Source organism: Manis pentadactyla, chromosome 6, assembly GCF_030020395.1.
Source record: "Manis pentadactyla isolate mManPen7 chromosome 6, mManPen7.hap1, whole genome shotgun sequence".
Lineage (NCBI taxonomy): Eukaryota > Metazoa > Chordata > Mammalia > Pholidota > Manidae > Manis > Manis pentadactyla.
Window position 1 is genome coordinate 9,458,203 of NC_080024.1, and position 14,558 is coordinate 9,472,760.

Here is a 14,558-nt window from a genome sequence, read left to right on the forward strand (position 1 = left end):
GTCTTCGTAAAGGTAATCTAGTTAAAACGAAGTCATTCCAATGACTAATCCAATATGGTGTCCTTATGAAAATGGGATATTTGGACTCAGAGACGGATATACACAGAGGAAAGAGTGTGAAGACACACAGAGAGAAGATAGCCATGTGCCTGAAGTGATGTATCTGTAAGCTAGAAACTCCTGTCTTGCAGGCAGACACCAGAACTAGAAGGGGCAAGGAAGGATCCTCCTCTAGAGCCATCAAAGAGAGCATGGGTGTGCTGACACCTTGCATTTGGACTTCAAGACTCCAGAACTGCCAGGCAGTACATTTCTGTTGTTTTGAGCCACCCTGATTTTGGTGCTTTGTTACTGCAGCCCTAGGAAAATAGTGCACTTTCTTTTATTTGTTTCTTGATGGACTTTGTCCAAACGATTATCCCGTCTCTCCCTCCCTTCTTCCTACTCTTTGCTTGTTTTCTTATGTATTTAGATACATAGCTGTGTTTCTTACTCGGTGACATTTACCCGTGGGTTCCTTCAGGTTAAGAAGAGTATTCCATTCTTCAGCCATTTGGGGGACAGCAGATAAGTCTTTTTTCTGATGTTTGGACCCCTTGCCTGTTACTCCAAAGGGAGTCATTCTCCTCATTGAAATGGTTTGCCATCTATGCCAGGATCAGGTGGGAAGGAGCCTTTTCTACTGTCGTCGCTGGTGATGGCCTCCGTCTCCTACATGCTGCTTCCTGTGGGCTGCAGGCACAAAGCCCTTCTTGCCAAGGAAACTTGTGGGATTTCAGTGGACCCATGTGTGGCCATTCATCCTGTGGCTGAGAGTTGTTTGTACCCTACCAGCAAGGTTGGATATTTTTCTGGTTGTGGACTTGGACCAGAGACTGTTGCCAAGGTGATTTACAAAATGGAGCTGTCTGGCTGATGGCAGTGGGTAGTGGTGGGGGGTCAAGGAATGGAAGGGAGTGAGGTAAGATGAGAACGGTGACTCAGGCATGTGTTTAGATTGGAAGAACTGGTTTTTAATTCCAGGGATGCTGTTTTTCTGCACTCAATCATTCATTTTCTCTTAAACTTCTACTTAATGACTACTCTGTGTTGGGCACTTTGCTTGGGACTAGGGATACAAAGAGATGACTTATGCACTGTACATTCAGGGTGTGTGAAAATACTGATTATTGTACACAGTATTATTCAGGCATAAAGCAGGCAGTTCTCCCAGGGCTGGGAGGTGAGGAATTTCAGAAAAACCTTTATAGGTATGATCATAATTGAGAGGCACATCAACAGAGATTTAGAGTTGCTGTCTCTCTTGATGCAGACTTTTTATTGTCTATTTAAAAAGTTCTCCTGAAAGTATCCTGCATACCAAATGAATTCTCTTTCCTTTGTGGATGACTTTGCAGCAGAACGCTCTCTGCTTAGCTCTGATCAAAGTGAACTTGCCGAAGCTCTAACATGTTACCTTTCTGACCACTTGAAGCCTGGGGACAAAATTATTTTTAGTTTCCTTCCAACCTGCCAAGATAATGTTCAATCCTGCATCAACCAAAACATAGTCCTGCAGAGGAACTTTCTAATGCAAGTGAAGCGAAAATAAAACCGAAGGTGTGTGGATATAAACACATGTGTGTTCCTAACCTATATCTGCTGTGTCCTGATGAGCAGGGTGTTCACTGCACCATCATGCCAAGCTTTTCAAACTAGAACTTGAAGGTGCCCCTGGACTGTTCTCAGGGACTGAATGAAGTCTCATGGGGGAATAGGAGAAACAGTCTTTGGAATCTTCAACTTGTGACATTGAGTTTGATTTTCAGATGTTACATCGTTTTGTTTTCTTTTCAATCTTTTAGAAGTGTGTTCTCACCATTTTTGTTTTTTTTTTTCTGCCCTGTGCCCTCATGTGTTGCTGAGGAGGAAGATAAGCACTCGGGGGGGTTTCTTGCCACCCACTTGTTTCGGGCAGGTTTTTAAAGGCTCCCGTGTGTTTTGCTCATGTTCACGTGCACATCACTGGAACCATGTCTCATCTATTTAATCACAAATAACTTACATGAAACTTTACATACAATTCATAGAAGTTGACTTTTCAAATGATAGAAAACACAAATGAGCAAAAAGAGAACAAAGGAAAAAAGATTTAAAAAATCACATGTAATTCAACAACCTGCAAATGGACACTGTTAATACTTCTGTGTATATGCTTCCAGACATTTTAAAATGGGTGTCTAAATTTAAATGCAGAAATAGGAAGGGAAAAGACTAAAGATGTGTGTGTGTGCACACATGTGCATGCGTATGTGTGTATGTGTGCGTGCGTGTGTGTGTGTGTGTGTGTGTGTGCATGTGGGTGCCAGGTACTCTTCTAGGTACTGAATACCTCCTGGGGGGACATGCTGCAGGGTGTCAGAGAACGTGGGCTTTGACATCAGAATGACTTAGAGTGAATCTGTCTGCTTTTTTCAGACTATTGGAAGGTAAATGAGATAATACTCATAAAGTACCTGGCATTTGATGAGAGGTATAGATCTCAATCTTTCTCTCTCTCTGTCATACAGGCACTGATATCAATGATTGATCCTATTTTATGATGAGTCATATATTTAGACTCATGATTGAACTTAGACTTTTCTGACTCTAAAGTCATTCATTTCATTATATGCCTTATATTATTTGTTACAAAATTAGGCTCATTGTGCAGTTTCTAAAAGATGATATGGCAGCTACCTTATCGTCTCTAGTGGGTGGTGTGGATGTGATCTGGGGTAGCATGCTGGGCCAAGAACTGAACCAGACATCATCAGGTGGCTGGGCTTCTGGGCCTGGTTGTCCTTGAAGCCCGAAGCTTGGGGTTACCTTGGGCAAAGTTATTTCACTTCTTTGGGCTTCACTTCTTTACAAAATAAGGGAGTTATTTTAGTTTATCTGGAAGGTTTCTATTCTTAATATTCTGCATTTCTGCATAGTTCCTCCCACAGAGGGTCTCAGAATTCATGTTTCCACAAATTATTTCTGAGGGAGAATAGGGCCGAAATATTTATAAGAGGATATAGATTGACTTGACATAGCACAACCAGATAGTCCTCAGCATCCAAGAAGACATAAATACTTGGGCTGGGAAGAAACAGGGTTTTGGGGAAAAGGACCTTTGAAAATTATAGATAATGCTTAATGTGTACTTTATAATGTTTTGTGTGTCTCTCCCAAACACAAAGCATTGCTTAGCACATTTCGTTGTTAACTGATTAAAAATATGAATTTGACTTCTGACTTCTGCCAAGGATACAATTAGCTGGAAAGAGCTTCATTTTCATCCTATCCATGAGAAAAGCCAGACAGTTCATGAAATCAAACCATCTCATGAACCCATCAAAGAGCCAGGGCCATAGTTCATCCAACTAGCCTGAAAGATACAAAAAACAAGGCTTCCAAAAAGGGATCACATGAGAGTTATGGTTCACCTGTGGTGCAGCGTGGGAAACAGAGGGCCTGCAATGCAAGAGGGTAAGAGAAATTCAGCTATAAACTATTAACAAAATTTAAAAGGTCAATTGTGGGCTAGCACGAGAGTATAGAGCCCATGATTACTGTATACCCCAGGGGAATTCATACTAACACAGGCCGTTCTAAGAAGACCACTGCTTGGGCTCAGGAGAAAGATTGAGAGCCAGGCCTGAGGCCAGAGCAAGCTTCCTTTGACGTTATAGGCCTGGAGAAGGAGTGTGGTCACCTTGCACAAAGCCCCACCTGGGCTTTGCTCTCTTAAGGAACATAAGGCTTGACAGCTAAAAGAGTCAAAAAGTCCTGTGGCTCTCTGGGCATAGGTGAAGACTCATTGTAACTTGCAGAAAAGTAAAGAAAAAAACTATCTACCGCTGGAGGACATGCAGGAAACCACCCTGGATCCAGACAAGAAGAGGTCTCTTATAGCTAGGCAAAGTCAAGGTCACCAAGCAAACCTGACTTCTAAGACCCAAGGACACGGGACTTGCCTGATTGAGGTGGAACAAGAGGAAAGAGCCCTTCCCTGCCTTGCCCCCCACACTTCCAGGCTGGAAAGCATTAAGTACCAAGCAACGGCTGCCAACCTCTGGGGGCTGGGAAGGAGTGAGGAGAGACGCCACCTGTGAGTCTCAGGTGTGCAGAGAAGTTCGAAAACTGAGGTTGGAACAGGAATACTGAGGAAACCAGACTCCACCCTAAAGACAAGGCAGTTCTAGAGGAAATGAAATCTGTGGAACAGCAATGAAGCCCAAACCTGGACCAGAACGGTGCTAGATCAACCTGACGCACCACCCTGACGGCTGAGCAGAAGGCAGTGGTCCATTTCAGGTGTAAATGCTCCTTATCTCAGATTCTTCTGCACGTGATGTTCAAAATTCAATAAAAAAAAATACAAAACATAAAAAAATCAAGAGACAAACAATTCATTGTGAGGAGACAAAACGCTTAACAGAACCAGTTTTAGAAATGACTCAGATATGGAATTAAAAATATATAGATTAATATATTAAAGGCTCTAGTGGAAAAAGTGGAGAGCAAGCATAAGCAGATGGGGAATTGCAGCAAAGAGAGAGAGACCACAAGAAAGAAGCAAATACAATTGCTAAGGGAAACAAGAACAAAAAATAAAAACAACAGAGTAGCAGAGATGGAGACAGCCTCTAATGAGGTCATCAGTAGACTCAACACAGCCAGAGGAAAAATAAGTGAACTAGAAGACAGGCCACCGTATTGATTGATGGTTGTATTGATATCCTATGTTCTATTTCACTGAGCTTTCCTATGATCTTTATTATTTGGTTTCTCACTTTGGGTTTCATTTATTCTTCCTTCCTTTTTTTTTAAGGTTAAAGCTGAGTCTTATTGAATAGAGAACATTCTTCTCTTCTAATATTGACATTTTATGCTATAAAGTTTCCCTTCAATGTTGTTTGAGTGGCATCCCAGAATTTCTGATGTTAGGTTTTCATTTTAATTAAGTTTCAAATCTTTCCATTTTAACTTTTGATTTATTCTTTCATCTATGGGATTTTTGTTTTAGAAGTGTGTTATTTATTTATCTCCATATATTTGGAAATTTTACAGAGGTTTTTCTGTTGTTACTTTATATGACTTGAATCCTAAATGTACTGAGTCTTTTTATGGCCCAGAATTTGGTAATTTTTATGTGTACTTGGTAAATTTTATGTATACTTGAATTCTTTTGTTTTTGAGTGCATTGGTCTCTAAACGTCAGTTATGTTGGGTTGGTTGGTGGTGTTCAAACTGCCTATACATTTGCTGATTTTCTCTTTCTATCAGTTTTGGAGAAAGTGATATTGAAATCTCCAGCCATATTTGTAGTTTCAGTCTGTTTATCCTTGTGGTCTTCCAGTTTTTATTTGCTTCTTTATATTCACAGTGAATTTCTTATAGGCAATATAGAATTGGGTCTTTTTAAAATCAAATCTCACCATATCTGTCTTTCATTAGGGTTATTTTTAATACCACTAACAGATTAATTTTGTAGATTTTTAAATCTATCATCGGTTTTTTTTTTGTTGTTGTTGTTGTTGTTAACTTTTCCCTCTATTTCTTCCTTCTTTTTTAGGATTCGATTTTATCTTCTGTTAGTATAGATACTCTTTGGTTTGTTGTCTCATCATTGATTTGTGGTTTATAGTACACATCTTTGACTTATCACAATCTACCTTCAAATGCTATTGAACTGTGTCACATACACGGCTACATCCTTACAAGACTATACTTCCATTTCAGCTTTGCTGACCTTTGTACTTGTGTGTGTGTAATACATATGCACACATACACTCCCCTGCATTAGACTTTCACAAGCCTGGGGGGCTTTCTGCATACCCTGTGGGCATGAAGTTACTTTTGTTCTTCTCCCACATAATCTTTTGAGAGAATCCGTGATGTTCAGAAGAAATGCTTCCATAATTAAAACTGCATGAATAAATATGGGTGTGTGAACATGAGTATTTTCAGTTAAGTTTAATAATAGTTATCATTTTAACAGGTATAGACAGCCTTTTGAATTTTTGAGTGTCTGGATGGAGGCCTCTAAAATGAAGCTGGAACTTTTTTGAATAAGGCAGTTACTAGGGTAACTTACAACAAGAAGGTAAATGGCAAATTGGTGTAAGTCTTTTCTTTTCTTGAAATATCAGATCAACATAAACTGTGTTAAAAAAATTAATCCTTGAAATCAAATAGTGCAATTTTGCATTTATTTGCTAGATTGGGGAGATTATCCAACCCTGGTTTGCTTTAAAAAGGGACCAAAACAGAAACCCTTTTGCATTAAAGCATGTTTAAATGAAAGTTGAATTGAATTAAAATTGTATTTTATTCATTCATAGAATTATTCTTATATGACAAATCATTTGCTATTTATTTAGCAGGAAAGTATTTTTCTTGCTTTTATATATATTTTTTCCTGAAAATGTTAGAATAAATATTTAAAAGCAGAAATCTAAGAATTTACATTAAAAATGATAAGTGGATGATTTTAAAGGTTGCATTAGTATATCAAAATTGTTTCTTTTCTCTTATTTGGGCCAGAACATAACTTTTTAAAAATAAGTGGCATAAAATATAAGGAAACCACAACTGAGTTCCATTTATTCTTACATAGCCCCAAAGCAATAAAGTGAAGTGTGGATATGAGTGAAATTTCAAAGCCCTACTGAATTTTGCACACTGTAGAAATTAACATGTGTTTAGGGTACTAAAGTTTTCCATTCATTTGATTCACCCACTTGTTCCTTGTTCTCTTAAGGACATTTGCAATATTTTTAGAGCCTGATTAGGGCATTCCTGAATCAGTAATTTGCAAGTTAAAACTGATCATTGTAGCCCGCCTTCAAAATGCAAGGATGAACCTGGGGATTAAAACTTTAAAGCCTTCCCTTTAATTTGAGTGAGGATAGTGCTCCAAATAGTTTAGAAAACGAGGAAGCAGGATTTGCTTTCCAAAGACGCTTTATATTGTGGATACAGAATCAATACAAAGGTGAGATACACCCAATTTGAATTGGTAAAATATGTAAATCCTTGCCTGCTAAACTCAGAGATTAATGTCTGAATAGGAGTAGGAAGCGCCAACTGTAAAATTATACAGGGCACGGCGATTACCCCATCTGCATAATGGGGCTTGATTTAGAGGCTCTATTTTAGGATTGCACATAAAGAACCAAATGCAGAAAGCCGAGCTTTGTTTAATTTGTCCAGGACAGTGCCCTAATTTTCCACACTATCCATTTCCCTTCTTTAAGAATGAATAACACATTTTCTTTATGGAACTCTGTGCATCCTTCACTTGAGAGCAATTGCTTTTCCAAGCTCCTCTATTAGATTCTTCTTTTGTTGCCTTGCTATAATGCCACTGGATTATGTTAAATTGCATTGTCTTTATTACACTCGCTTGTCCCTGCAAAGAACAAGCAATATCATTTTTGACATGGTGTAACATAGCATTGTAAACTTGATAAGAGAAAACGGAGGCCCAGGGAGGACAAGGCCATGCAGTCTGCGAGGGCTGGCTATGGCATCTGGGCTTTGGTGCCCAGCAAGATAGCTTGCCACCCAAACTGGGTGTCATTGCTCGTACACTGTTTGGTGATCTCTTGAGACTTGGAATTCATCTCATTTTGGAGGGAGCTCAGAGGCTTTATCACAGACACAAATAACCTGGGGACTCTAATACCTTCTCTAGATTATTATTTGGTGCTTTGTCAATAAGGCTCAGCCTGTTTAAATAACCAAGTACATGATTTACTTTGCTTCAAAGGTACTATTGCTGTTCATTTCTGGCATTTAACATTTATGAAGTCCTTTTAGAATTTTTGTTAGTGGCTCTGTTTTATTTGCACGGGAGGTTTTCCGCTATGAAGTAGTGTGCACTGGCAGGACTCTTTGAGTGGCTGGGATCACACACCTCTCCCAAGCTTGCTTAAGCAGGAAAGGGAATCCATTCGCTCATATTCTCCGGGATGTCTCTGGTAAGTCCGTGATGGGTCTGAGCCAGATGCAACTGGATTCAGGGGCTCTGTGATGTCAGGGGCAAGATGATTCCCCATCTCTCTGCCCTCCTGGTCTCTGTGGTCTCTTTCTCATATCTGGATGGCTAAGAAGGTCAGTAGTAGCTCTATACTCATGTCACCCTGCCTAGCAACCCTGTAGGTCGATCTCCCAAGAGAATCTGTTTGGCCTATTTTCTCTGAACCAGTGTGTTTGGCTGGGGACATGCAATACTCAGATGGTCAGCCTATGTCACATAGCCTCTCCCAGTGTCAAGGGGCGGGGAACGGTGACGGCAACCCCATTCCACGAAGCAGCGTAAAGTACTGGAGAAGTCGCCCCAGGGAAAGGGACAGAAGAGTGTTTTTGTCAGAAGCGGCTACAGCTGTCACAGTGCCACCACCTCAAGATTTACAAGAGCAACTCAGGGCTACATAAAAATGTTAATTTTCTATAAAAGGATGTATTATTGTAGACTCAACGATCCATCAAATAATCCACGTTTTATTTCCTTCTTTATCTTCATCCTTTCACAGCGGCAGAAGGACAAAACCATTAAAGGAAAAAAGGTTATTTAAAAAAAAGGAATCATTTGCTCTTTCAAATATTGTCTTAGCCTCTCTCTGGCTCTTCTAACAAACCTCGCATGTAGATCTGTGTGGTCGTTGATTTACCATTCTCCTCCTACAGAGAGAAAGCCCTTCAAGCAGAGACTAATGTTTTATTTCTGTTCTGTGTCTGGCTGAATGCAGGTGTTCAGCAGAGGTGTGTGGGTAGGACTGGCAGGTGCATGAATGGCGCACGCCTGCCTGGCTGGAGATGCCAAGCCTTTGAAGAGTTAGGTAGCGGAAGTTACACAGCACACGGGGTTCAAGTTGGAATTTGAACTCCGTTCTCTTCCTGTCCCCAATTTAGGGTTTTTAATATGTTTCTTTCTTTCTTTTTTTTACTGGCTCCCCAGGCTGTGTGTGTCGGTCTGCAACTTCCCAGTCGCTCTCTGTGCTTAGCGACTGAACCAGTAGCGATGGTGGTTGGCCCCACATGGGACAGGAAGGCAGTCTCAGAACCCCTGGGCGGTGTGGTTATCCAGCCCTCATGAGATAGAGTCCCTTCCAGGGCCACCTTCAGGAGCGTACTGTGTGGCTGAGTCGAGCTGTGTCTCAAAGAGCCCCAGCAACATGGCAGGTGGGGGAGTGTCCCCACTTGTTCATTACCTCGTCTTCTGAGCTCTGTATCCTCTGCATCCTGTGGCCTCAGTTGCTTTCCCACAGAGCAACTCAACTGTGGCTCACGCTGTCAGAGATCCATGTTGCCCCTCCCAGACCTTTTTGTGACCCCCCAGACTATTGACACCCCCAGATTCTGTTAGACTGGAATCAATTAAGAAAAAAGCCAAACTTCCAGATTAATATGGAGACTTGCCCTTACACTTAAAAAAAAATACTAATCAGTGAACACTGGAAATGTAAGGGCAAGTCTCTCCCCCATTTAACAAAGTGTCAGGGCCAGTGACCTTGTATCCCACAGGGTGGCTCTGTCAGTCAGGGTTAAGTCCAAGAGGCAGAACTAGCAGGAGGCAGACATTGAGATTCATTCAAGGGATTGGCTTACGCGATGATGGGGACTGGCCAGGCAGGTCTGAAATCCTCAGGGCGGGCTGCCGGGAAGGGCGAGCTAGATGCTCAGGTGTGGACTGAAGCTTCTGCCCAAGGATTGGATTTCTTCTTTGGCAGAGCCTCAGTTTACCTGGTGAGGCCTTTCAGCTGACTGCATCAAGCCCACCCAGTTTGTCTGGGATAATCTCCCCTTACTTCAGTTCAACTGATTATGATTATAACTCACCATTATATTGTGCAATGCCCACTTTAAACACAAGGGTAAGTGTGGAATCACTGAAGTGACACAACTGGCATTTCCTAGTTCATACGTGCACCTGAATTTTCTTCTTACCAGAACAGTAGAAACACTCCAGAAAACGAGCGCACCTGTTTTAATTTCACTTCTACTGAATGCACACTCTCCTGACGTTTTACTGGTTGGTGGAGAGGGACTGAAGGGTGGAGGAACTGTGGTTCTCCTTCTGTCCCTTTCCTTCTGCATTGTCCTCTTCAGTGTAAATAGTCGCCTGGTACAGGGAAGTCGTACAAGGGAACAGGATGTGATAGAGTGCCTTGATCATTCATGTTTCTCTGAACACAACCGACTTCTTTCTGCATTTAAAGCAAGCCCCAGGTCTAGAGCGTAGGCTCTTGGGGCTGTTCGCACACCTGCTGCTGTGTCATAGACTTAACATGCTTGTACTTGCTCTGTGTCTTGCTCACTTCCACCCCATCAGGGGATGCACATATTGTGCATATATCCTCTCATGCATGTCTCCACTGTCCATCAGACTTAGCTTTCAAAACTCAAGTTCAAAGATAAAGTTGTTAAGGATTCAAAATGGTGACATTAAACCAAGCATGGAACCCCCCTGGGCATGGGACCCGATGTGATTGCACAGGCTGCATGCCCATGAAGCCAGGTGTGTGTGTGTGTGTGTGTGTGTGTGTGTGTGTGTGTACATGCTATTTTAAATAATGTAGATAAGAAAGGACTGTCTCATAAGGGAACATTTGATCAGGGTCCTCAAGAAGGTGAGGAAGCAAGACTTGCAGAAATCTGGCAGGACTGGCACGTTCAAAGGTACCAGGCACACGTGTCTTTGCCTTATTCTCAGAAGAGGAAAGAGGCCCCTGTGGTTGAATCCAAGTAGGGGAGAGGGGAAGGTGGGAGAGACAGGATCAGAGAGGCAGCTGTCCATGAATTGCGCATGGATTCAAAGGCCAAGGCAAATACTTGAGGTGTTTCATGAGAAGAGGTGAAGACTTGGGAGAGTTTGAGCAGAGGAATGACACACCATGATTAGATATTTGAAGGATCCCTCTGGTTGCATGTGGCAGTTCTCTGCATCGCATGAGGGTTGGGAGTGGTAGGATTAGCTGCTATAATAAACCAAACAAGGTGGACCCCGGACTGGGTGTATAGATAATAGTGATTCAATATGGTTGGTTTCTGGGCATATTTCAAAACCAGTGCCACCAGGAGTTGCATATTGGATGGACATTTACTTAGAGTCCTGATCTGAGACAGCAGATAAAATGGCCCTTGAGAAGTAGAGGATTTCCTAAAGTTCTACAGCCAGTGATGCATGGCCGAGCTGGGGAGGGCAGAGAAGTCTTGTTGTTTTCATTATCATCAGTTCTTCGCCTTTCCCGATATCTCTAGACTTTTCCCCAGAAAGCTCCTATGACATCCTCTTCTGAACACCCTCACTTATATAGTGGAATATAGCATGGGTTCCAACATAGGATTTCATCTGTACGTATCACCTTGGAAGAACTTCTCGGAACAAGGTCCTGGGTGGCCCTACGCCCCCCACCCCATGTTTTCATGGTCTTGGGGCATGGCCGGCTTTCTTTGTTTCATTTTAGTGGAGTCCTGACAGTTCTTTCCCTCGATTTTACTAAATATTTCGTGGCCTTCCTAGGAAAGTAGAATTAATAAAATAGAGATGGTGCTACAAGGTTTGACGTACAGTTGTACCATGTACAATTCCAAATGATCTAACTATATTTGACATTTTTTTTTTTTGTTGTTGTTTTTTAGCACTTTCAGACCATGCTGAAGTCGAAATTGAATGTCCTAACACTGAAAAAGGAACCTCTCCCAGCGGTCATCTTCCACGAGCCCGAGGCCATCGAGCTGTGCACCACCATGCCCCTGATGAAGACCAGGACTCACGGTGGCTGCAAGGTACGTGGCACATGGCCAGCTGGGGCCCCCTGGGAGGGGCAGACAAAGGAACCTGTAGCCTTAAGACAATTGTTTCACAGTAGTAACTTTTTAAGAATGAAAATGTAAAATGAGTGACAAATAATAAGCTTGTTGAATGAAGGTAGTATGACTCCAGACCCTGCTTTATTTTTCTTAATGCTATAGCACTTTCTCATTTGGGGGACACATTAAAGACATCAGTTTTAGTAGGTGTGAAGAGAACAGTATTCTCACCGTATTTTCTGTGGCCCGATGGAACTTTGAGCTTTGCAAGAAAATTTCTGTCTTTTATGACAATTCTTCCTTTTGTATTTGCAATCTAAATAAAATGTATATCTTAAAAAATTAAAAATCAAACAAGTTTATCAGTGGTGTTATTTTGAGCCCTTTGGGGGTAATTTTGCATCTTGTTTTCCTTCAGCTCACCAAATGTATACTAATATTCATGCTTCAGAATCCACTATAAAACATTTTTTATCTTTTGTAAACTCTAAGGCCGACATGGAAAGAAAACTAGACGTGAAATGTACAGTTTGGTGAACTCCTGAATTCCTTCTCACGTGATATTCTTTTCTATGAGAGTTGATGAATATAATACTTGGTTTAGAGGTAACAAAGAAAATATGTTTTTTTGAATACTTTGTCATCAGAGATTTGTCTCGAGTAGTGAAAATAAAATAAAATGCTCATTTGCATGTGGGTTTCTTTTATAACCTTGTAGATACTCTCCTTTCCTTCTCGCTTTCCGGGTTGGGGAAGTAAAGGTCCACTGATCTCTCTGGCTGGGGTATTCCATCCCCTTCCCAGTTCCTGCATAGCTGCGGCCAGACTGGAGCCTATAGCAATCTTGAGTGATGGCCGTTTGCATGGAGCCTCACACAGGCCCATTCATTCCACAAATACTGGGTGCTCGCTGGCTGCCCGGGACTGGGGAGAGTGTGAGCAAAACCCACCAGCATCTTTCTGGGGCTTCACTGGTAGTTGGGGGAGGAAAGAGGAGAAAATATAAGCAAACAAGCATTGGCTGGTGAGAAAGCCAGAAGAATTTTCTTGTGGAAAAGGAGGGCTAATTCTCTGACGTGGAAATGATCTTGGTGTAGTTTGGAATGGAAAGGAATGGGGCCTGTGTAACCAGGAAGTTGAGAAGGATGTGTTGATGGGGCTGGGTGTGAGTCCAGATATAGAAAGAATCTTGTCATCATGGCAAAGAGTTTAGGTTTGTCCTAATTACTAGGGAAACCTCAGAGAGGTTTAAGCAAGCCAGTTATATGACTCCATTGTAAAAAGAGATATTGATGGTAACTGCTGAGGTGAGCTTCCAGCTTCCAAAGAGTAGTTGCTGTGTCCCCACTTCAGTTTTAGAGAAGGGGACCCACAGACCTGGCCCTGGGGCCCGTTGTATCTCGGGCTTTTGGTGAATTCAAGGTAGAAAGGAATTACACAAATGCTCATGACATTTGAAAGTGATATGAGATCAAATTGGGTGATCCATCCTTTTGAGATTTCCTAATCATTTTGAATTCTGCTCCTGTAGGATAAATGATCCCTCAGAAAGCAAGATTAAGTCCGTGGGAAAGGCAGGAGGAGAGTTTACTTTGATGGAGTCTACAGAGTAAATGGGAGGGGAAAAAGCAATAACAGAAAAAAAAAAACCTAGCAATCCAATCTTCCAATCTGGTTATAAAAGGTGTGTGTGTACAGAGAGAGAGAGGTATTTACTAAAAGAATTAAAACCATCATGTTTCTGAAAAGGAGAATAGGGTTCAAAACTCATGAGTAATTTTGTTCTCTGTGTGCCACCTTAGGTTGTGTTCATTTATTTTTCTTCTAAAAGGATATTGAAAAACGTAGAAGAAATTCAGAAGCACACACCAGAGTGAGCGAGGGTTGTCCTGGCGTCAATCTTGGGGCTGGACAAAGGGAAAGGTGCAAAGATTTCAGCTGGACACAGGGAAGAGCTTCTGCATTCAAGGTGAAAAACGCATCCCACCGGGCTCTACAAAGTGTATGAACTCTCCCTCCCTGGAAATCTTGGAGAGGAGATTTTAGGCATACATAATCATAATCCTGGAATCAGCAATTGGGGCCAACAGCTCTTCAGGAACTTTCCAGCTTTATGATTCTCTGTGAGGGGGAAAAATGTCTAATGTGTCATTCTTCACATTGTATACTACATTACACTTTGTACATTTAAATTTTAACTTAAAGGGACTGGAGTCACAGTCTTTAATTCTCAAGGACAATGTCACATTTGTGTCCAGGGTCCTATTGTTTTGTTAAAAAACAGAGTTAGGTTTTTGAGCCTTGAGATTTCTGTTTAGAATCTCCAGACTTCCCCCCCTTTTTTTCCCCCGAGCATCCCCAGGAACAAAGTGCAGTGTTTCCTCTCTGATTCTTGCAAGTAACTTAGCTCACAAAATGGCAGCTGCAGAAGGAGCTCGCTCTCGGACTCCTGCCTGCCGGGAATAATGGGCACAATGTAGCGGGGCCCAGCTGCAGGGCCAGCGCCCGGGGACCCTCCGCTTCACACAGTGCCCGTTCTTTTTGCCTAACAGCCCTCAAGTTGTGCTTGCATCGCTTTGGATTTGGGAGGGAGAGAGGCAGGAGGAGGCAAAGGACAAGGGGCTTGAGAATGCGTGACGGTTAGCACCATCGAGGCCCTGGCTGATCTCAGACTTCCCGCTTTCCTCTGATCTGTATTCTCTGTGGGTCCCGACGGGCTTGCCCTGCCA

At 42.1% G+C, this 14,558-nt stretch overlaps 1 protein-coding gene across 1 annotated transcript in view; it reads left to right on the forward strand.

The window, feature by feature from the left end:
• PID1 (phosphotyrosine interaction domain containing 1) overlaps positions 1-14,558 on the forward strand; it is a 225,872-nt gene that overhangs the window by 100,651 nt on the left and 110,663 nt on the right. The window contains exon 2 of the mRNA XM_036913027.2: positions 11,659-11,805. Within this exon, the coding sequence (XP_036768922.1) occupies positions 11,659-11,805 (147 nt within the window). The remainder of the gene's footprint in view (positions 1-11,658; positions 11,806-14,558) is intronic.